Source organism: Phocoena phocoena, chromosome 3, assembly GCF_963924675.1.
Source record: "Phocoena phocoena chromosome 3, mPhoPho1.1, whole genome shotgun sequence".
Classification (NCBI taxonomy): Eukaryota; Metazoa; Chordata; class Mammalia; order Artiodactyla; family Phocoenidae; genus Phocoena; species Phocoena phocoena.
In genome coordinates, this window is record NC_089221.1 from 116,141,310 (window position 1) to 116,166,264 (window position 24,955).

At 38.9% G+C, this 24,955-nt stretch overlaps 1 protein-coding gene across 3 annotated transcripts; it reads right to left on the reverse strand.

Annotated features, from left to right (window-relative positions):
• Window positions 1-565: 565 nt before the first annotated feature.
• CDC25C (cell division cycle 25C) lies at window positions 566-24,861 on the reverse strand. 3 transcript variants are annotated; one of them, XM_065873504.1, is made up of 14 exons: window positions 24,659-24,861; window positions 24,039-24,247; window positions 23,246-23,340; window positions 22,490-22,535; window positions 20,928-20,961; window positions 20,723-20,812; window positions 16,113-16,271; window positions 6,341-6,493; window positions 5,296-5,397; window positions 4,220-4,282; window positions 2,851-2,949; window positions 2,188-2,321; window positions 1,689-1,800; window positions 566-1,488 (listed from the first exon to the last, which is right to left on the reverse strand). In XM_065873504.1, exons 2-14 carry the CDS (start codon window positions 24,233-24,235, stop codon window positions 1,339-1,341), a joined length of 1,434 nt encoding a protein of 477 aa, XP_065729576.1. In that variant the 5' UTR covers window positions 24,236-24,247; window positions 24,659-24,861; the 3' UTR covers window positions 566-1,338. The 3 variants fall into 3 exon arrangements, with proteins under 3 accessions (XP_065729576.1, XP_065729578.1, XP_065729577.1); XM_065873506.1 differs by lacking the exons at window positions 4,220-4,282; window positions 24,659-24,861 and having other exon boundaries at window positions 1,339-1,488; window positions 24,039-24,244; XM_065873505.1 differs by lacking the exons at window positions 5,296-5,397; window positions 24,659-24,861 and having other exon boundaries at window positions 1,339-1,488; window positions 24,039-24,235.
• Window positions 24,862-24,955: the final 94 nt, after the last annotated feature.

A 24,955-nucleotide genomic window follows, 5' to 3' on the forward strand; every position in this document is an offset into this window, starting at 1 on the left:
TATGTCAGTCTAGGCTTCAGAGCCCTTTGTCCTTTTCTAGTCCTGAGCTATCACTACTACTAGGTTAATGCCAGAGAAGACAATGTTCAATTAATTCCACGGCCATCCAGGTCAAGTAGGGCTGTACCTTACTACACAGACAAAAGCCTACTCACCTTAAAGAGCTCTAAGAAAGGAAAGCCTGGGATAATACTGAAGAATGCAATTTAAAATATCTTTCTGAAGTCTAACTGATCTTGCTTGGTACTTTTCTTTTATTCCTATCTTCATATAGCACGGATCTCTACTTCCAACCATCCTAAATCCTAAACTTGTCTCTGTGAGACATGAAGTGGAGTGGAGAAAAAAACTTTGGAAAATGGGAAAAGTCAAAACTCCATTGAGGCTGTAGATAAGGAACTTTTGAGCCCAACTCAGACCTATCCCTTGGCCTTAGAGAATGGCAATTATTTTGGTTTTCTGAGCCTTGATACCAATGAGTGTTGAGTCTGGGGCACACTTTTAGGCAACTCATACTATGGAATGGTCTAGGAAAGGAAAGCCTGGAACATTGCTGAAGAATGAAATTTAAAAAGTTTTCCTTAATTCCAGAGCTGTGGTTCTCAAGCCTTTCATGTATCAGAATCACCTGAAAAGGAGATTTTTAAAACCCAGATTTCTGGGCCCTAACCTCAGATGTTCTGATTTAGTAGGTCTGGAGTGGGCTGTGAAAATTTGCATTTCAAGCAAGTTCAGATGATGCTGATGGACCAGGGCCCAAACTTTGAGAACCATGGTCTGGAGAAAAGCACCTAGGCCTCAGCTATAAATAGAGATGGCTACATCTTTGTCCGAAGGAGTTTAATGTGGTGATTACTTCCTTATACACATCTTCTAGGAACAGACTGGGCTCACAGTCGCATTTCTCATTCTTCAATGTTTATTTTCCCGTTTTAAAAAAAGGTGAGAGAGGGAAACAAAGAAGGAAAATATAGAGAAAGAAGATGGGCAACTCTCTCTCACATAGCCAGAAGCCCACGGGGAAAAAGATGTGGCTGACCTCTGAGGAGACTCAAGCAGTTAGGAAGAGGAATCCAACAGCTCCCTGAAGCAACACAAATCTCTATGCAACCCAAGGCTCCAGCCTTACAGAGCCAGCTCCAGGACTTCCCACCAGCAAGGAGCTCTACTGACACCTAACCAGTCCTCAGGCCTGGGATTTCAGTAGTTTGGCAGCCTGTTGGTTTGCTGACATCTTTTAACATCTTGGGTTTAGCTGCATAGAAGATGGCCTCTTTCTGCTTAGGGTTTCAATAGTGTCTTTTGGTGAGTCCTAGGCAGCCAGTGGGTGATCTGATATCACGGGCTCACATCCTTCACCAGCAAGGCAATCTGTTCCTGCAGCTGCCGCTCCCCTTCCCATGCTTTGCTCTGGTTTCGACACCTCAGCAGCTCAGCCTTATGGTCCTGGTGATGCATAGGGCAGTAGCTCTGTGGTTCGCACAGCTCCTGAAAGGCAGGGGACAGAGTAAGGGATCCTCTTGATGCCTGCAGTCTGCCTACTAGGTATAATAGAGATGCTGCAAGTAGTGGCTAAGAAGAAGCAGCAGTTTCTTCTCAGAAGGCTTTGCAGGACCTGGGAGCTGCATGCTAAAGTAGGCTTCCCCGAGTTTGGGCTCCCCCGTTGCCCCATGTGCCCCATCCTTTACCATATATTCTGGAAAGAAGTCTCTGTAGCCCCCTCTGAGGATATACAGCTCTGGGTAGTACAGTGCAGGATACTGGTTCACAGCCCTGTCCTCTTGTCTCAGAGAGCGGTACCTTTAGAGAAAATCCAGGGATGGGTGGGGTGGAAAGAAGCAAGTTCAGGATTCCATGGGCTATTCACTGGGGAAGGGGAGGAAGAATAGACTTTTGCTAACACTCAAAAGGAACTCCAGATCTATTTTTGCAAAACAAGGTCCAAGTAGCACCACTCTTTCTCCTTTGCTCCATTGGTACCTAATTCCCAATCCTTTTTCCTTCACTGCTTCCAACCTTTGAATCGTAGAAACCCCTTTCCTCCACCTCCCTAACATTCTTCAAACTTCAGTGGAAAGTATTCATTGATTCAGTCTCTGTCTGAACTGATCTGGGAAGGTTCCCTGGCTGTAAGTCCCTACTCAAGATCCATTTCCATCACCCACCCTACCCTGTGTAGACACTCACATGCGGGGACCCCTCTCTGAGGAGAATTCACAGTGGAACACAATGATTATTCTTTTCTGAGTATCCAAAGGGACAATGGGTTTCTTCAGAAAGAAGTTATACAGTTCTTCTTGACTGTACAAGTTTAAAGCTCCCTGTAAAAGAATTGAGTATTTCCTTAAGGATCTGTGAACAGGGCCAACACTTAGAAATAACTGTAATACCATCTTGAAATATTTGGTTCAGGAAGGCTAGACTATAAGTACTTTCAGAGAGGCAATCTACCTGTATCTACCCCCAGGGCCTGGCATGGAGCTTGGTATGTAGTAGGTGCTCAATAAATGTTTATAGAATGGAACTGCCTGAAGTGTAGGGATCATTGTGAGGAATGCCTGTAAGCATTAAGTGTTTGCAAAGTGCTTCTCAGTCCTTGGATGAATGTTTTTACTTCCAGGTAGGAGCTCTTGGCTCCTATAGAAAAAAGGGAGATTGGTCTAAGAGGGAAAGGGAAAGTAAATTGCTCAAAGTACACAGAATGAGAACAGGAATGAGGACTGAGCCTTGATGTGCTCCAAATATATAATATCTGCCCTGGTTCTAGAGTTCACAGGACCCTTTGTCCAGACTTCTCAATAAAGAGCTATCCCCAGCCCCTTCCCTACTAAGTCCTCAATGTAACCTTACCTGGATGTGTCCTCCCAGGTACTCATATGGATAGCGGCAATCGATGATATAAAATATCTCTATCAGACCCTGGAACTTCCCCAAAAGCAAGGCAGCCACCTGCACAGAAACTATGATTGAATATCCTGCTTCTTCTGAGGGAGAGAAGAGCCAGTCACACAGTTCCTGATTTGCACAGCATTCCACTGTACGCCCAGCCTCCAAAGTCCCCCTGTGGTTGAAATATGGCAGTGATGCAGCCCCACCCCACATAAGAGGATAAAATAGGAAATGGCCTTTTTGGAGAACCAAAATAGCTGGCATTGCCAGGACATCAGGGAAAACCACACTCAGGCTACTTATTTGGAGGCAGGCATGGCTGCAGTCAGCCTCTCAGAAGATACCCAAGGACTTCTGTAAGGGCACAGGTAGCAGCTAGAGCTCCTGATTTTACAAGAAGAAATGAGAAATGATTCCCCACCCTCTGCTGTAAAATTAGAAAGCAAGTTTCCCGAAAGGGATATGGAAGGAAAGGGGTGATATCCAGAAGAGGAAACTTAAGCTTCGTGTAGTTATGTCAATTGGTTCAACCTTTCTGGAGGGGACTTTGTAAATACTTATAAAAATAAATGCAATTACACTTTCAACAATTTCTTTTCTAACATCTTAAGTAAACAGAAAAGTACATAAAGATAGGGCACAATAATATTCATCTCACCATTGCTTCATATTATCAAAATACTATGAATAACTTAAATACTCAATAAAAGGGGTTTAGTTAAATAAATTAGACATTATCAGTATAACAGAATATTACATAGCCATTAAAAGGATAATATAGATATCTTTTTATTGCTATAGAAAGATGTTTACAATGTCTTACTAAGCTAATTGCAAAATTACATGTTTATTACGATCCTATCTTTATAAAACTTATGCCAGAATAAAATGTGTAAGGCCATAAGGAAAGTATTATTAGTGCTTATTTCTGGTGGTGAGGTTATGGGTAGAGTGACCAAATAATTACTGCACAAACTGGGACACTTTTGAGAGTGAAAGAGAACACTATTAATAATTACCCTACACTAATAGGCATAAACGGGATTGCAACATGTAAACCAGGATGTAAGTTCAGCCTAACTGGGTGATTTTTACTTTTTTCCTTTCCCCGTCCTCCTTCCTTCTTTTCTTTCATAACAATTATATATCATTTGTTTAATTAAAAACAAAGGTGCATATAAAAGAGAGTCCTTTAGCACAGCTTCAGTTGAATAAAGAGCCTATATGAGTGAACACAGAAATAAATACAAATGGAAGTGGGGATTTTAGGGACAGAACAGACCAGATGGTAGCTTATGTAACCAGTTACCATCTCCAGAAATCTGCTTACTGTTTCTGGGTTGACGTACTTCAGATCTTGGTGTCTCCCTGACACGGTCGGCAGTGCACATACCTAGAAATACCCAAGAGCTGAAATAATAGCAAGTTCTCTATACCCAAATTTGAGATCATGACCCATATATTGTCCTTTCCAAATGACATTTAAAACCTCAGATGTCTTCAGAAATCAATGGTCTCTATAACATGCATATGCAGCAATTTCATTTCTAAGAACTGATCCTAAGGAAATAATTACGGATGGGTACAAAGTTTTAGATTTAGCTACAAATATGTCCACCTTGGTATAGTGCATAAGGAAAAATTGTAGAAGTAAATATCCTACAAGAAAGGATTTATCAAGAAATTATGGGCAGCCAAAAAAGAAAGAAAGAAGTACTGTGCTGCTATTAAAAGCGATGAAATGATGAAGCAGAACTGTTTACTGACAGGAAAAGATGTTCCTGATACATCAAATGAGAGGGAATAAAAACCTCAGCAGATCACAAAACAAACATGGAAAAACAAAAAATGTATTTGTGTACATGAATGTGTGTTTGTGAAAATACATAGAAAAAAGTCTGCAGGAATATACACCAAGAAAATATTAAATAAAAGCAATAATACTCTGACAAGATTTGGGGTAGATTTCATTTTCCATCTTTTCTGTAGTGACCAAGTATGATTTACATAATTTTCAAATATATTAAAAAAAAAAAAAAGAGAGAGAAAGCCTCATACTTGGGACTTCCCTGGCAGTCCAGTGGTTAAGACTCCGCGCTTCCACTGCAGGGGGGACAGGTTCGACCCCTGGTTGGGAAACTAAGATCCTGAATGCTGCACAGTACAGCTAAAAAAAAAAGAAAGCCTCTTCTTATCTTCCCCACTGCTCTGGATATTCCCAGAATGAATAAGGAATCCTTTCTCATGAAAGGTTTAGGGCCTAGATCTACCACTACAGCAATTTCAGGTTATCAGTGAGTACTTGGTGAAGATGCATAATTAATTAAACCTAGTGTCCTCTGCAAGCAGAGAAGATTCAGATCCAAAATACAGGATGAAATATAGGATTGGTGTAACCAAACTCACCTTGGAGAAATCACCAATCAGAGGCCCCTGGTTAGAATCTTCCTCCAGCATCTGAGCCATATTAATGTCACAGAGGGAGATCATTTTCTTTATACCTAAACCCTGAAGACAACAAGATTCCCCCCACCCCCAGTCCTCATATTAAAGGTTTAAAAACTATGGGATGGAAGGAGTGGAGGGAGACATTAAAAATATGCATACTCTTTGATCTAATAATTCCCCTTGTTTTACTAAGAAAATAAAGATATGTACAAAGATTTGGCTGTAAGGTTGTTTACAACAGAGAAAAATTTCTAATAAATGATCAATAACAGGATCTTGATTAAACAAATCATATCCACACACTACAGATTACTATTAAGGAATAAAAAGTATATTGTAAATTTCATTGACATGAAAATATGACATGATATCATTAAATAGGTTAGAAAACATGTACTTTATAATGCCACTTTAATAAAAGAAAAAACATTTGCATTAAAAAATGTCTGAAAGACTATACATCTAGTATTAGCAGTAATTATCTCTGGCCTGTGGGATTATGGGCATTTCACAACGGCTTCTTTTTGCTTATCTGCATTTTCCATTTTTCTGTAACGTCATACACTGATTTTATAAAATAGCCAAATGTATTGAGATTTTTTTTAAAGGAGGGATAGGGGATGAGGGCTAAGTTTTTCAGAATTTGCTTTCCACCAAACAAGTGTGCTCTAGGATTCTATTTCTCTCAGAATGCATATAAAACAACAATAAATGTCCTTACCAATCAAAGTTCCCTTGTACTTTCTCAGATCTTAAAAAAGAGGGTTGGGAAGACAATACAATGACATCATTTCCAAAATTATACTATAATATAACATATTTATTATTAAATATCTTATATATGGATGCAGATGTAGAAAAGAAAACAGGAAGATGGAAAGAAGAGATAAAAGTAAAAGTAATGAAGAAGACCAAAAGATGTACTAAAGCAATCCCCATGCCAGAAAAGTGGAGAAAACGAGATAGAAGATTAAAGAGACTGTCTTCTTAAAAAGTTTCTTACCTTCCTGAGCTCTTTGTGGCTAGAACAATACTTCTTTTTTACTTTATCTGGTATTGTGTCGTCCTTGAATTTTACCATCTGCTTCAGTCCTGGACTGTTCAAACTGTCTGGCAACGACGAGGAGCGATACAGGCAGCTCCTGTTCACAGATGCCTGTTTGGAAATATGAAACCCCAAGGTTCTTCCTCCTTAAAGTGTGTCTGCAGGCCAGCATTGTGAACATCTCCTGGGAGCTTGTTAGAAATGCAGAATCCCAGATGTTAGGCTTCAGCCCAGACCTGCTAATTTAATATCTGCACTCTAACAAGATGCCCAGGTGATTCCTAGAAACACTCAAGTTTGAGAAACAATGCCCCAGGTAAGCAACCTGTCTTCCCTTCCTCATTAACATCTTTCTCCTCAGACTGCATGATGTTCCATCTCTCCTAGATGTTTTAAATCCAGCCAAATTCTTGACCTGACCATCTTATATATAACAATTCTTGTAGAAGAAAGCAAATGCAAGCTTAGTTCCTCCAGTTATATGATAGTTTCTCTATGGGATCCTAAGACCCTGACAATCAGAAAACAATTTTTCTTTTCTAGCTGTGTTGGGTCTTCTTGCTGCACGCGGGCTTTCTCTAATTGCGGTGTGTGCTACTCTTCGTTGCAGTGCGCAGGCTTCTCATTGCAGGGGCTTCTCTTGTTGCAGAGCACAGGCTCTAGGCACACGGGCTTCAGTAGTTGCAGCACATGGGCTCAGTACGCAGGCTTCAGTGGCATGCAAACTCAGTAGTTGGGGCGCGTGGGCTTCAGTAGTTGTGGCACGAGGGTTCAGTAGTTGTAGCTCGTGTGGTTTAGAGCACAGGATCAGTAACTGTGGCACACGCGCTTAGTTGCTCTGCAGCATGTGGGATCTTCCCGGACCAGGGATCGAACCCATGTCCCTTCCATTGGCAGGCAGATTCTTTTTTTTTTTTTTTTTTTTTTTCTGTGATATGCGGGCCTCTCACTGTTGTGGCCTCTCCCGTTGCGGAGCACAGGCTCCAGACGCGCAGGCTCACGGGCCGAGCCGCTCCACGGCATGTGGGATCTTCCCGGACCGGGGCACAAACCCGTGTTCCCTGCATTGGCAGGTGGACTCAACCACTGCGCCACCAGGGAAGCCCTGCAGGTGGATTCTTAACCACTGCGCCACCAAGGAAGTCTAAGACCCTGACAATCAAGATTTAAGAACCCGACAAAACTGAAGATGACAAGCCAAAAAAGTTAGCCTGGGTGAAAAAGTACTAAGAAGCAAGAGTATATAGTTGTCCCTTGGTATCTGTGAGAGACTGGTTCCAGGACTACTACAGATACCAAAATCTAGGGGCGCTCAAGTCCCTTACTTAAAACCATGTAGTATCTGTATATAATCTATGAACATCCTCCTGTATACTGTATTTTATTTATTTTTTGGCCATGCTGCACGGCATGTGGGATCTTAGTTCCCTGACCAGGGATCGAACCCACGCCCCCTGCAGTGGAAGTGTGGAGTCTTAACCACTGAACCACCAGGGAAGTCCTTCCTGTATATTTTAAATCATCTCTAGATTATAATACAGCTAATATCTATACCTATACCTAATACAATGTAAATGTTATGTAAATAGTTTCCTGTGTGGGCAAATTCAAGCTTACTTTTTGGAACTTTCTGGGGAAAAAAAATTTTTTTTTAAATATTTTCAATCTGTGGAGTGAGAGAGAAAAAATGTCATTCAGCCTTCTTAAAGGGGATGAATGGGGAAGAAATATAGCAAAATAAGCAGCATGCAAGGGAAAAGAAAACACTAGAATCTAATATCAGGATGACCATTATAGGATTGATACTATGAAGCCCATCAGGAAAAAAGTAGATTAAATACCATGAAAAACTAGTCTTGGGAGTTGCTAGCCCAGGAATAGACTTAATACAGGAGGATGGACTAATTGTCTCTTTGAAAGGCATGATATATGTGTTATATACCCAGAGGCAGGGGGATATATTAAAAGACCTCTGATGGCAAGTTTCAACTAATCCAAAATTCTTATCCTCTGTTTCCTTCTTTATACACTCACCTCACTAATTGCCATGGATTGATTTAGGAGGATGCTAGACCTCCTAAATAAGAGATAAGAGAGCCAAAATTAGAACACATATTTGATAATAAATGGTTTCTAGGAGAAGAAAACATGAACATCAGTATTTTACTTTACAATAACTATATCTACACTACAATGTTTGTCACACCCATGGTCCTAAGGAAAACCCCATTGTTCATGGTACCAGTTGAAGGTACAGTTCACATTTGATATACCAACATTCTATACCTACCTTTTCCTTTGGACCCCTGCCAGTCATCTCCCTATGTCTCCACAACCCTACTCCAAGCCACTGGTGACTGGACCATATTGCTGACTGAACACTCCTATTTAGTGGTCAAGAATATGTAAACATAACCTGGGCCAATCAGGTTCCCTCTCTGAGAGTCTAACTTGGAAAATATCAAAATAATTAGGCAGCAGCAGAAGCCAAAGCTTTATTAAAAGGAAGAAGCCAAGAGATATAGTCAAAGGCCATGACGCCAATGAATGGATGGATGAACCAAAGGTATGGTGGTAGAGGAAATGTGGTGAAGATCTGAGGAGTAGGCTACCCAGCCTCCATGACAGACTTCCCTTCATATAACTTTAGTTTTGCCCTGAGAAGAATGCAGGAGGAAGCCAGATCAGAATTTCAAATTTGCTGGCCTTAGTGCAATCTTTGTTTCTTTTAACCAAAAGAGCCTCTCTAGAACACACTGTAATTATTAAGCTAAGGGCTCATTTTAAAGAGTTTGAATTAATTATCTACTAAGTGAAATGTATCCATGTATTAGTATTACATCTAAGAAATCTTTGCCTAACACAAGGTCACAAACATTTTCCTCCTGTTTTTTTCCTTCAGTTGTTTTACAGTTTTAGGTTTTATATTTAGGCCCATGATCCATTTTGTGCTAATTTCTATATATGGTGTGAAGTATAGATTGAAGTTTTTGTTTTTGTTTTTCAGATGGATTTTCAATTGCTCCAGCACAACTTGTTGAAAAGACTATGCTTTCTCCATTTAATTGCTTTTGTGTCTTGGTTTATTATCAATTGACCATATATGCATGACTCTGTTTCTCGAATATCTATTCTGTTGCACTGAAGCTTTAGGTTTTTGGTAGCTATTATGATGGTGATAACGAAGGTGATAAACATCCCTTTGGGTTTCATATTGTCCAAGGACAAGAAGCCAGAAATAAACGATAGCAAAAAACTACTTTAACAAACAGAAACAGCCACTACTGTTTTGACAGATACTTTCCAATACATTTATATAAAAACAAATGGCAACTTATTGCAAGGAGTATAAGTGCTAGGTCATAGAGGAATGATGATAATGATACTTTAGATTTGTCTAGCCAGTTAGAAGTTTCCCAATTACCAGAAGCTGGTGAGGGGAGATCCCAGGACCAGCTCTCTTAGATCTACCAACTAATGGCTTTCATTGTTTAAGGAATCAATGAACACTTTCCAAATCTGGGAGTTTTAAAGCATTGCGAAGGCCAGAAAGGAGAAAAGTTCAATTCTACTTGCAGATTTTATTTAAATGTTAAATTAGATAATTATTACTTTGTAAACTGAGGAGGCATCATCATTTCCTCATGGCTTATATGCTCTTCAGCACACATAGTCTTGGCTTCTGTCTGTACCGCTCTACTGCTCTTGTCAAGGTTATCAACAATCTTCTTGTTGTCATAGCAGACGGTCACTTCTTTAGCCATGTATCATCCTGAATTTCACAGTGCCTTCCACTGACTTGGCTAATCCCTTATTTAGCTTCAATGGCACAGCCTAGTTTCTTAGTTTAGTCCTAGTATAGACAACTGTTTACTAAAAGAACTGTGATGCTTCTACCTCTCTGTTGCTCCTTCTCAGTCTTCTTTGTCAAGCTTCCTCACCTACCAAACCTCTAACAGATGTTGGATTCAGGGCTAGGACCTGGCCCTTTTTCAATCTCCTCACTCTTGCCATAGGTGACTTTTTTCTACCCATGAATTTAAACTTTCCCTCTATGCTGATGACTCTCAAATTTTTCTCTCAAGACTTCTGCTCTTACTTCCAGACTTCCACATTCACATACCTGTTTGACAATTTTTAAGTACATACCAGGTGACACAGCAGTGAATCAGAGAGTGGAAGAGACAAACAAATAAATATACTCTGTACTTTCATGTAATGAAAAGTGCTGTAAGTAAAAAATAAAGAAGGATAAAAGACAGGAAAAATATTGGGGTTAGAAGTTTGTCGGGAAAGGCCTTTCTGTTAAGGTGACATATGTGGAGATAAGAGACCGAAATGAGGGAGAAAATCATGTTTTCCCAGGGGAAGAGTGTTTCAGGCTGAAGGAACAACAAATGCCGTGGTGAGAATAGCAAGGCCAGTGATGGCCGCATTTAGTATGGTTCCATTTTTAGAAAGCTCAAAAACTGAAGCAATACTATAAACCAAATAGATCTAACAGACATCTATAGAATACTGTACCCAACAAACAGTAGAATATACATTCTTCTCAAATACACATGGAACATTCTCCAGGATAGACTATATACTGGGACATAAAACATGCCTCAATAAATTTTAAAGGATTGAAGTGATACAAAGTATGTTCTCTGATCACAATGGAATAGTTAGAAATTTATAATAGAAAAAAATCTGGAAAACTCACAAATGTGTAGAAATTAACACACTCCTAAATAACCAGTAGGTCAAAAAAGATCACAAGGGAAATCAGAAAATACTTTGCGATGAATGAGAATGAAGATATAACATACAAAAACTTAGGTAAAAATGCAACTAAACCAGTGCTTAGATGAAATTTATAGCTGTAAATATCTATAATAAAAAAGAAGGAAGAATTCAAGTCAATGACCTAACCTCCACTAAAGAAGAAACTAAATCCAAAGCAAGCAGAAGGAAGGAAATAAGACAGATTAGAGCAAAACTCAGTGAAGTAGAAAATAGAAAAACAATAGAGAAAAACAACAGAACCAAAAGTTGTTTCTTTGAAAAAATCAACAAAATTGATAAACCTTTAGCTAGACTGACCAGGAAAAAAAGAGAAAAGACTCAAATTACTAAAATCACAAATGAAAGAGAGGACATTACAACCAATCATATAGAGTTTTTAAAACATCATAATGGGGACTTCCCTGGTGGTCCAGTAGGTAAGACTCTGTGCTCCCAATGCAGGGCACCCAGGTTTGATCCCTGGTTGGGGAACTAGATCCTACATGCATGCTGCAACTAAGAGCCCGCATGCCGCAACTGAAAGATCCCACATGCCTCAACTAAGACCTGGCTCAGCCAAAATAAATTAATTAATTAATTAATTTTTAAAAATCATAATGGTATACTATGAACAATTATATTCTAATGAATGAGAAAACTTAGATTAAACAGGAAAATTCCTAAAAAGGCAAAAACTATTGTCAAGAAAAAAAACAGAAAATCTGACTAGACCTGCAAAAAATAAAGAGATTAAATCAGTAATTTTAAAATTTCTCACAGGGACTTCCCTGGAGGTCCAGTAGTTAAGACTCCACGTTTCCAGTGCAGGTGGCATGGGTTCAATCCCTGGTCAGGGAACTAAGATCTCGCATGCCATGCGGCGCAGCCAAAAAATAAAATAAAATAATTAAAAACAACAACGACAAAACAAAACTTCTCACAAAGAAAAGCTCAGGAACTTCCCTGGTGGCCCAGTGGTTAAGAATCCTGCTGCCAAATTGAAGGAGAGAAAACATATGATCATCTCAACAGATGCAGAGAAAGCTTTCGACAAAATTCAACATCCATTTATGATAAAAACCCTCCAGAAAGTAGGCATAGAGGGAAATTTCCTCAACATAATAAAGGCCTTATATGACAAACCCACAACCAACATTGTCCTCAATGGTGAAAAACTGAAATCATTTCCACTAAGATCAGGAAGAAGACAAGGTTGCTCACTCTCACCACTATTACTCAACATAGTTCTGGAAGTTTTAGCCACAGCAATCAGAGGAGAAAAAGAAATAAAAAGAATCCAAATCGGAAAAGAAGAAGTAAAGCTGTCACTGTTTGCAGAGGACATGATACTATACATAGAGAATCCTAAAGATGCTACCAGAAAACTACTAGAGCTAATCAATGAACTTGGTAAAGTAGCAGGATACAAAATTAATGTACAGAAATCTCTGGCATTCCTATACACTAATGATGAAAAATCTGAAAGTGAAATTAAGAAAACACTCCCATTTACCACTGCAACAAAAAGAATAAAATATCTAGGAATAAACCTACCTAAGGAGACAAAAGACCTGTATGCAGAAAATTATAAGACACTGATGAAAGAAATTAAAGATGATACAAATAGATGGAGAGATATACCATGTTCTTGGATTGGAAGAGTCAACATTGTGAAAATGACTATACTACCCAAAGCAAGCTACAGATTCAATGCAATCCCTATCAAACTACGAGTGGCATTTTTCACAGAACTAGAACAAAAAATTTCACAATTTGTATGGAAACACAAAAGACCCCAAATAGCTAAAGCAATCTTGAGAAAGAAAAACAGAGCTGGAGGAATCAGGCTCCCTGACTTCAGACTACACTACAAAGTAACCAAGACAGTATGATACTGGCACAAAAACATAAATATAGATCAATGGAACAGGACAGAAAGCCCAGAGATAAACCCACACACATATGGTCACCTTATCTTTGATAAAGGAGGCAAGAATATACAGTGGAGAAAAGACAGTCTCTTCAATAAGTGGTGCTGGGAAAACTGGACAGCTACATGTAAAAGAATGAAATTAGAACACTCCCTAACACCATACACAAAAATAAACTCAAAATATATTAGAGACCTAAATGTAAGACTGGACACTATAAAACTCTTAGAGGAAAACATAGGAAGAACACCTAGAGTCCATGCTCTGCAACAAGAGAAGCCACCCAATGAGAAGCCCGAGCACGCAACAAAGAGTAGTCCCCGCTCGCCACAACTAGAGAAAGCTTGCGCACAGGCACGAAGACCCAACGCAGCCACAAACAAACAAACAAATTAATTATTAATTAAAAAGAAATTGAGGCATAGCAAGATCATATGACTCACCCATACAGGTAAAAGTGGCAGAGTCAAGCTACGAACCCAGGCAATCTGGCTCTAGAGTCCGTACTTTTTAGACCAATATGCTCTATTGACTCCCATGCTCTTGACTTTTCCCTCTAACCCCAAGTAATCTCAAAGTCATCCTTCAATCAGGATTGGGAATAGTGGTCAGAAAAACATAATACCCAAGGCTAATTAACCCTAATTTTCTTTCAAGGAGAATATATTCAAATATACTTTGTGAAATAAGAAAATATATAAATTGACTTATTACAAAGCTACAGTAATTGGAACTATGGTTCTGTAAAGATACACCTAGACCAACAGAATAGAATAGGGAGTCCAGAAATAAACCCTCACATACACAGTCAAATGATTTTTGACAGTGGTGCCAAGACCTTTCAATGAGGAAAAGACAGGCTTTTCAACAAACAGGGCAGGGAAAACTGGATATTCACATGCAAGAGAATGAAATTGGACCCTTACCTTACACCATAAGCAAAACTTAACTCAAAATGGAACAAGACCCAAATTTAAGAGTTAAAACTATACAACTCTACAAAGAATTTCTGTGTGGGGTGATGAAAATAAAATTGACACCTCTGTGCCCTAGATCTCTCCTTTCTGATCCTTGAATGATGTTATTCCTGTTATGTATCTACCTCATTATTAGACTCTTCAGTGGCTATTACTCCTTCTTCACAAACTTTCTCTCTGCTTTTAAACTTGGAGTTGCTAGCCTTCATTTTCTCCTCTATGCAGATGGTTCTGAAACGTACATTTCCAGCTCTGATGGTTCCAATTCCTCATTCAGTATTTCCATTTAAGCTTCCTGTTACTGCCTCTAACTGAAATGTCCAAAACTGAACACATCTTATTCCCTTTGAATTCATGTTTCTTTTCAAATTCATTACAGTGTCACCATTTCTCCAGTTACTCAGATTGAAGTTAAAAGTAGTACCATCCCAAACTCCTAGGTCCCTTTTTCCTATCACTCTGCCATTCACAGCACTTTTGACAATCATTATCTTGTTTATTGACTTACTTGCATTATCTATCTTCTTGACTAGAAAAAATACAAATAGGAACTACATGAAAATTAGGAATCTTGTCCATCTTAATCATGACTCTGTTCTTAGTTCTAGCACAGCACCTGGTGCATACCAGCCTCCTAATAAATACTTATTGAATATTGTTAACAGCCTATACTAGTTTTTACTAACAATAATAAAGTAGGTATATTATTACAAACTGCTTTTAATACTTTATCATATTAACAATGATTCTCTTGTGGAAGTGTTTATTATCATTATGCTCTCCATTTTATATTTGAGAAACTGAGCCTTAGAGTGGTTAAGTGTCTTGTTCATGGTCATAACACTACATAAGAGAATGAGGACCAGAATCCAAGGGTTCTAACTCAGCTATATCATATTACCTTGTAAAATGAATAAGTTTAAAAAACACACCCTCTGGACTTCCCTGGCAGTCCAGTGGTTAAGACTCCATGTTTCCAATGCAGGGGGTGCAGGTTCAATCCCTGGTTGGGGAAGATCCCCCATGCCACAAGGCAAGGACAAAACAAAAAACAAAAAACACCCCTACACATATTTGTTTCAAATAAATGAAGTTGACTCAGAAAATCTAACTGCCTCAGAAACTATCTTTGATATTTCAGTACATCGCCAATAAGCTACAGGCTTCAGATATTCCTCTCAATGATATGGGGAGGATAAAAGACAAAAATATATATTGTAAAATACCTGAAAAATCATGCTAAGTATATCCCATCTATTACTATTATTCTGGAGGCATCACTTACACAAGATTACATTGATGGTGATCTACTCAAACTGCTAACGAACCTTCTCACCCAGCAGTAATAAGAGTCCCACGATGACCTGATACCCTATCAGTCAGGTAGCCCTTAGAGTATAGAGACCATGTCTTCTTTTTTTTTTTTTTTTTTTTTTTTAATGCGTTACGCGGGCCTCTCACTGTCGTGGCCTCTCCCGTTGCGGAGCACAGGCTCCGGACGCGCAGGCTCAGCGGCCATGGCTCACGGGCCCAGCCGCTCCGCGGCATGTGGGATCTTCCCACACCGGGGCACGAACCCGTGTCCCCTGCATCGGCAGGCGGACTCTCAACCACTGCGCCACCAGGGAAGCCCGAGACCATGTCTTCTTGATCTCTGCAGACCTACCACATAGTACAGTGGCTGCAACATATTAGATACACAATATTATTTATTCAAGAATGAAAGAATTTAGGACTTCCCTGGTGGTCCAGTGGTTAAGAATCCACCTTCCAATGCAGGGGACGCAGGTTTGATCCCTGGGTGGAGAACTAAGATCCCACATGCCGCAGGGCAATTAAGCCCATGCACCGCAACTACAGAGCCCACATGGTCTGGAGCCTGTGCACCACAACTAGAGAGAAGCCGGTGTGCCATAACTAGAAAGAAACCCACCCGCCACAATGAAAGATTCCACGTGCTGCAACTAAGACCCAACGCAGCCAAAAACTTAATTAATTAAAAAGAATGAAGGAATTTGAAAAATGCAAAAACACCATCAGAGAGTACTTTACCTTGGCCTCTTCTTGATCTTCCAGAGAAAACTCCATCAATTCATCTGAAATCTCCTCTGTCTGGTTTTCTCCTAGCTCTGGATTTTTATCTAATTTTGAAACTGTAGTAATAGGACTGTCCAGATGTTTCATTTCACTTTCCACCAAGTTTCCATTGTCCTAAGAATTATATTGACAATATTAAAAACTATCCAGGACCCTTACCTTACACCATATACAGATATTAACTCTAAATGAATCAAAGACCTAAATGTAAGAGCTAAAACTATAAAACTCTTAGAAGAAAATAGGAGGAAAGCTTTACAACCTTGGATTTGGCAATGATTTCTTGGATATTACACAAAACCACAAGCAACAAAAGAAAAAATAGATAAACTGGATTTCATCAAAATTAAAAATTTTGTGCACTGAAGAATACTATCAAAAAAGTGAAAAGGCAACCCATAGGATAAAATATTTGCAAATCACATGAATACTATCAAAAAAGTGAAAAGGCTACCCATAGGATAAAATATTTGCAAATCACATATCTGATAAGGGATTAAATTCAGAATATATAAAGAACTCCCACAACTCAATAACAACAATAGCAACAATAACAACAGAAGCAAACAGGACTTGAATAGACATTTCTCCACAGATATACAAATGACCAATCAGCACATGAAAAGATACAAAACATAACTAGTCATCAGGGAAATGCAAATCAAAACCACAATGAGATACTACTTTGTACCCATTAGGATAGCTACTATTAAACAAACAAACAAACAAAAAACCCCAGAAAATAACAAGTGTTGGCAAGGATATGGAGAAATTGGAACCCTTGTACATTGCTGTGGGAAATGTCAAATGGTGCAGTCGCTATGGATAACGGTATGGTGGTTCCCCAAAAAAATCAAACATAGAATTACCGTATATGACCAGTAATTCCATTTCTTGGTATATACCCCAAAGAATGAAAGCAGGGGTTTGAAGATATTTTTATACGAATGTTCACAGCAGCATTATTCACAATAGCCAAAAGGTGTAAACAACTCAAATGTCCATCAACAGATTAATGGATAAACAAAATGCAGTATCTTCATATGATGGAATATTATCCAGCCATAAAAAGGAATGAAATTCTGATGCATGCTACAATACGGATGAACCTTGAAGACATTATGCTAAGTGAGATAAGCCAGAAACAAAAGGACAAATATTATATGATTCTACTTACATGAAGTACCTAGAGTAGTCAAATTCACAGAGACAGAAAAGAGACTAGAGGTTACCAGAGGGAGACAAGCACAGTTATTATTTAATGGGTAGACAGCTTCTGTTTTGAAGGATGAAAAAATTCTGAAATGGATAGTGCTGATAGTTGTACAACACTGTGAACGTACTTAATGCCACTGGGTTGTACACAAAAATATGGTTTAGATGGTAAATGTTATGTATATTTTACTACATTAAAAAAAAATCACACACACATATACAGAAGATTATGTAGTAATTTACCATGCTCCAAGTCTTCCCCTACTCCAAGGAATCAAAAATCTGAAACATGATCAGCTTTATCTACTTAGCATGGGATATGTTAAAATGGCTTTCCCAAAGTGTTGAGATTAGAATCCAAATCTCTGGAGTATCTTAACTCCATAGTCTATTAAAAACAAGTGATGCTGTACACCTGAAACTAACACAACCTTGTAAATCAACTGTACTTCAATTTAAAAAAGAAGAAAAAATCACAACAAGTGAGTGCCTGGGTAACTTAAGACTCCAGTAGCAAAATGGACAAAGTACACAATCATTCACTAGAGAAAATATACACGGCTAATAGTCACATGAAATCATTACTAATTATTTTTAACATAAAATAAAACATTTTACCCATCTAATTAGCAATTTTTTTAAAGTGATAACAAATTATCCAAATGAGCCATGGATTGCTCCTGAAAACGTAAATTCTTAGAACTTTTTTTGGAAAGGAATTTGGCAATATGTATCAAAAATCTTAAAAAATATTTAAACCCTTTAATCCAGTAATTATGTGTCTTGGTACTAATCCTAAATAAAAAAATTTTTAACATAGGCAAAAATTTGTGCTCAAGAACTTACATGATAGCATTATTTGTAAAAGCAAAATGTGGATACTCCTAAGTGTCCAACAATCGGGAAGTATTGTACATAGGTGTTAGAATAAAAGCATCCCTTAAAAAGTAATGTTTACTAAGAGTTTTAATATTAACTTAAAATAACAGGATATGAAGTTATATACATGATAAGACCTCAACTTTGTAAAACTGTACACATGGTTAAAAGATTGAAAGAAATGAGGTAAAATGTTAATAGTGGTTTTTCTCTATGAGGTAGCTATTTTCTTTTTTATATTTTCTTTTATTTATTTATTTTTTAAACATCTTTATTGGAGTATAATTGCTTTACAATGGTGTGTTAGTTTCTGCTTTATAACAAAGTGAATCAGTTATACATATACATATGTTCCCATATCTCTTCCCTCTTGCGGCGTCTCCCTCCCTCCCACCCTCCCTATCCCACCCCTCTAGGTGGTCACAAAGCACCAAACTGATCTCCCTGTGCTATGCGGCTGCTTCCCACTAGCTATCTATTTTACATTTGGTAGTGTATATATGTCCATGTCACTCTCTCACTTTGTCCCAGCTTACCCTTCCTCCTCCCCATATCCTCAAGTCCATTCTCTAGTAGGTCTGTGTCTTTACTCCCGTCTTACCCCTAGGTACTTCATGAACTTTTTTTTTTTTTTCTTAGATTCCATATATATGTGTTAGCATATGGTATTGGTTTTTCTCCTTCTGACTTACTTCACTCTGTATGACAGGCTCTAGGTCCATCCACCTCACTACAAATAACTCAATTTCGTTTCTTTTATGGCTGAGTAATATTCCATTGTATATATGTACCACATCTCCTTTATCCATTCATCTGTTGATGGACACTTAGGTTGCTTCCATGTCCTGGCTATTGTAAATAGAGCTGCAATAAACATTTTGGTACATGACTCTTTTTGAATTATGGTTTTCTCAGGATATATGCCCAGCAGTGGGATTGCTGGGTTGTATGGTAGTTCTATTCGTAGTTTTCTAAGGAACTTCCATACTGTTCTCCATAGTGGCTGTGTCAATTTACATTCCCACTATCTGTGAAAGAGTGTTCCCTTTTCTCCACACCCTCTCCAGCATTTATTGTTTGTAGATTTTTTGATGATGGCCATTCTGAGCGGTGTGAGATGATATCTCACTGTAGTTTATTTTTATACCATTTTCACAATGGGCACATAGTACTTTTAAAATCAGGGAAGGGGGGGTGGAAACACTTAAAGAGTAAAGGGGAAATTTTTTAAAAGGCTTAAGAATTTTTTCTTCTCCTTAAATTTAAATGAATAAAAAGATCAGAGGATATCTCCTCCCTTTCCCTGCTCAAAGGTTACTTCTCCAACCTCTTTTCTCACCCAAGTCAACTTTGAAAAATTCAAAGGGGCATAAATCCAGATCTATCATCCTCTACCCCACAATACCTCAGTTGACTCTTGAGGAAGATGTCCAGTGACTCACCAGCAGAAAAAGAGGAGACCTCAGGTTCCTGGGTACCCACCACTCCAAGGGCTTTGAAGTGCTGTTTTCCTGCATAAGAAAAACTACATTGGCTGGAGGAAGAGAAGTGTCAGCAGACCCTGCCAAAAACATTTCATCTGATGAAGCCATGAATAATCCTTACAAGACACAGTATATGTAACCAAGGTTGACCACGTACCCTGAAAATACAAATTATGGTTTGGATTTGTTATGGTGTGTAGATCTGCTCTGGAGCGTACTAATTTTATGATCACCAGCCAAATGAAGGGAGGAAAAAGGGAGCCTGACAGGGGAAGGAATGATGAGATTTTTAAAAAGTGATTATAAAGGGAGATTGGAAGCACTGTAATTCAAGAAAAAGCTGATTAGAACAGCCAAAAACATGGGCATAACTTAGGCAATGTGAGCAAAGAAGAACAGCAGCTGTCTTTTATAGATACTGACCTGGTGGAAAGCATGGGAGGCAGGGAAAAGAAAAAAGATGGCTAGAAAATGGGATTAGTTGAAGGGATTAGTTAGAGAATTATCTTAGCGATTAGGTAGCTTTGGAGAGGCCAGTTTCAACTTGCAACTGAAGGATGGTCTGAGACTCAGAGGAAAAAGGACAATGACTTCCTCAGAATAGGGGCTAAGAAGCTGGGCTAAATAAGAAGAAATTAAGAAACCTAGACTTGTATATGAAGCCATGCAAAGAATATGTAAACAAGTTATGTAAGTTATCCCTATCTGTTTAAAAAAGAAAAAAAGTCCTAAATTCCTTACACTGCAATCAACTGAACATGAGTAATAATGATGAACTGCTGTGGAAGACTTGGAGCTAGGATCAAACCTTAAAGGGTAAAAACAAAACAAACCATAAAGAATTTTTTTCCCATAGTGATGCAATTTGCTTGTCTAGCATACTGAGGCACAAACAGCTCTAGGTCTCATAATGATACTGTTGAGTTAGTTGTTCCACTCAAAGGAAGAAAACTGCTAATGGATCTAGGTTTCCATTAAAACACTCACATTCTCTTTATTTGCGGATGAGCTACATGTTGCATCTTTCTTCCTGTGGCCATGGTCCAAAGCATTCGGAGTGCTACAAAACAGCTGTGCCTACAAGAGATTGTTTTCTGAGAACATCCAGCATCCTCAAGCCACAGGTAAGTTGGAAGCCCTCTGCTTCCCACCTGACAAACAAACTCAGACCCAAGAAAGATGAGTTACTCACTGGGCTGCATTTTACAAGGTGTTGGTGATAATTCCTGTAGATAAAAAAAACTGCCAGTCAAACTCCAAATAGGATTTGGTTATTCTTCAGTGGCTTGGGATATCCCACTTTTCCTTTCTTCCATTCTAGGAGACCTGTACCTAGTTGATATGTCTTTTCCAATAACAATATATAGGGTGTTCTCTGTGGTAAATATCGACATTGAGTGACATCCTGGGGATAAGGACCTCATTTCACTGGCATAACCATATATATAGATATGCATCAAAGATGATGAGTTTGTCCTACATCTTATGCAGACACAATTTACTAATTTTTCAGCATTGACTATTGGGAGTTAATATTTATTTTTTTATAAATTTCTATCCTCCCTTTCCAGATTTTATCTAGTTTACCTGGGTTAGGACATATAAACAATTCAAAGAAAATACAGGCAATATAAAGTAAAATTTTCACATGTATTGATTAAAAATACTCATGGAAAGCCTTCCCTAGTGCATGAAAGTGGCACCTAATTCATCTAAACATCGAAGAATAATACTATAAAAAGATTAAAACAGTCAAATGGAAAATTTATGATAAATTTAAGAAGTTGAACTAAAATTACTTTTCAGTCCTGAGTACTCTGATTGAACATTTTAAGATCTCCAAAACGGGACTTCCCTGGTGGCTCAGTGGTTAAGAATCCGCCTGCCAATTCAGGGGACATGGGTTCGATCCCTGGTCCGGGAAGATCCCACATGCTGCAGAACAACAAAGCCTGTGCACCACAACTACTGAACCTGCACTCTAGAGCCCACGAGCCACAACTACTGAGCCCGCATGCCACAGCTACTGAAGCCCATGTGCCTAGAGCCCGTGCTCCACAACAAGAGAAGCCACTGCAATGAGGAGCTCATGCACGACAACGAAGAGTAGCCCCCGCTCACCGCAACTAGAGAAAGCCCGCGTGCAGCAACGAAGACCCAATGCAGCCAAAAGTTAATTAATTAATAGATTAATTTTTAAAAAAAGATCTCCAACAAAGAATCTTCAACAGTAATAATAATAAACATTATAAAATGTATGGTATGCATTAGGTACACATTTTCATTTAATCCTCACAGCAGCCATTTATGTAAAGTGCTATTATTATCTCCATTATTATTATTTCTTTATTACAAATAAAGAAACTGAGGTCCCTTGAAATTAAGAAACTTGTCAGAGTCAGCTGGTGAAGCAGTAGTAAGCCACTGGAATCCAGACACTATGATTCCAGAGCCTGCACTCTACACTTTCAACCACTAAGATATATATACTCCATCTAAGTGCAGTATACCATTCTCCTCCATTCTAAAGACAATACTGATTGTGTGTGACGGTTAAAATGAATAGCCTTCATTTTCACAACACAATTTAGATCTTGGAAACTTAAAAACATTTCAAGGGAAGAATCTAGGCCCCCAAGCCCACTTATATCTAAAGTGAAACATTCTCTACTCTACAGAGTCTGCATAGGATAAAATTCCCAGGCGAGTGTTGAAAAGGCTTTAGCATGGGGCTCATTTCGCAAAAGAACTTACATCCCAGCTAACTGTATTTCCTCAGGTCCTGTAGAATCCAAGTGACCTGCAATCAGATGTGAAGAGTTATTCTTGTCCATGCATTTTGTCTTTCCTTCTCATTTTCTTCATTACCAGTGAGCCATATTAATTTCAAAAGCTGGCCTTGTGAACACAAAGGCTCTTGATAGGTACCAGTTTCATGGTACAAGGTACCATGGTATAAGGTACAAGTTCATGGAAACTTAAGAATTTACATGTGTCACGGAAAGAAAAAATTCTGATTAGCAGTGCATTATGCTAAAGTACAGAGATTTTTTCCATGAGTAGAAAGGAAAGCTTATCACTCAGGAAATGTGAAATCAGAACAAATACTAAAATGGTTGACTAGTAAAACACATTCCTTTGGGGTACACACCCTATAAAAACACATAAGAATTAGTTGACAAAGTATTTCTTTATGTTGGTTTCTTTGCCTCTGCTGAGATTAGACTAGGGCATAAAACTTTTCATCTTTAACTACCACTTTCATTCCCACAATCAGTCAACAAAATATTCCTTCTTGTCTAACTTTCTCAATGCAAAGTGACTCCTATTGGGGTCAATTCTCTTCCCATTGGCTGAATCATTCTCCTCAAAAATCCTCTAGGTACTCAAAGAATTCCATCTTCAAGGTTCTCTATTTACTTTTACCACCTTCCATCTCTATCCTACTACTCTGTCCTCACCTCTAACAGTTATTCCTTCCCTTGAGGCTTTTACCTCCCTTTTCCCTACCAGTTTCATCAAGGTCTGAAGACGTGGTAAACTGAGTGGCAGACATCTCCCCGCTGCTAAGATTCGAAAGATTAAGGCAACGTTTTGGGGTTTCTCTGTTGAGACATAATAATACATCAAGATTCCCATTAGGTTGTAATATCCTTAAAAGGCAAAGATCACATTATCTTCTTCATTTGAAACACCCCTCAATGACTATCACATAATCTGAGCAGTGTCCAAATAAAGCTAATTGTTTTTTGGAAGTATTTCAGATTAGGCTGAGAAAAATCTCCCACCTTTTCTCTACTCTAATAATCTGTACGTCATTTTCTCCTCACCAACATATTGAGACAAGGGAATTTTTAAAAATTGGCTGAGGTGGGTCTTGACCACACATCTTTTGCCCTGAGCAACATAACAACACAGATTTGATTTCTCCCTGGAGTCTCCAGTACTTCTCTGATTTGTGATTCTCCAACTTTGTTGATTAGCTGACGCATGAGGGCATAGCATGACCAGAATTTGAAGTACAGTAACAGTAACGTTAACAGTAGTACTAATAAGTGGAAACTCATATAATGCAATAGTTTTCAAAGACTTTTCCCAGACATCACATCATTTGATTCTCACAAGATCCTAGTAAGATATTATGTCACAGAAAAGAAGCCTGAGACTCAAAACGGTCACATGGCTAGTCAAGGGCAGAACTAAGACTTAAACCCTGATCTCTGAGCCAGGATAATTTTTAAAAACCCAAAAACTGTTTAGAAGAGCAAAGGAGATATGGTGTGAAAAGAAAAAGTGGATTTACCCAGACAAAATGCTTAGGTTTGCAGAATCACCAAAAAGTTTCTTCTCCACTGGGGTTCTAGGGAGATCTGAACTGATGGAAAAGGAAGTATCTCTCTCCAGGAGCAGGTTTAATATCTTCCTCTGATTGGACCTAAAACTAGGTCCTGAGCCAGGGCTTCCCTCCTCTCTTGTAGATGAAAAGAATTCTGCAGACATGGTCTCCGAGTTCTCACTAAGAAAAAATAAAACGTAGCTAAGAGAGGGAGAATGTCATCTACACAGGTACATCACAGATGGTCTAGCTGTCAGAACCTCCTCCACCCTTTCCAGCAGCAACCAAGCGGATCAATATTAAGGAGGGGGCATTCCTAAACGGTGAACCACATCTTGGCTTGAAGATTAAATAGCACTTGCCGAAGCGGTTTGGCCTTTCCAGCGGAACCTGAACTGACCGAAAGGCAACCTCAGGACCTTAAAGATGGAATGAAAAGAGGACCTGGACTTGTTAGGAGCCACATAGCTCGTGACTCCTTACAGGAAGGAACTCAGGTCTCCTAACTCGCGATAATGCCTGTTTTGTCCCCCTAACCTCTGTTTGCGAGGCCCGTGATTCCAAGGAGGACACAGCTCTGGGCTTACCTCAGGTTTGAGTCTGAGACTTGCCTTCAGGAGGAAGAGAAGTAGGCAGGGAATCACACACAAGCGAAGACTCTAGCAGAATTCAAGGAAATCTGGGGAACGGAGGCGATTTAACCAGACGATAGCTATGCCTCTCGACCAGATAGGCTGGAGTCGGCCTTCTCCGCTTCTCTCACCGGACTGTCGAAGTTACAGCCTCAGAGCAAGATCAACAGCCATAGGCCTTGACCATTCAAACCTTCCGCCCGCCCAATAACCTATCCCGCTCGCCTCTAAGCTGCGCCAGCCAATCTCCGC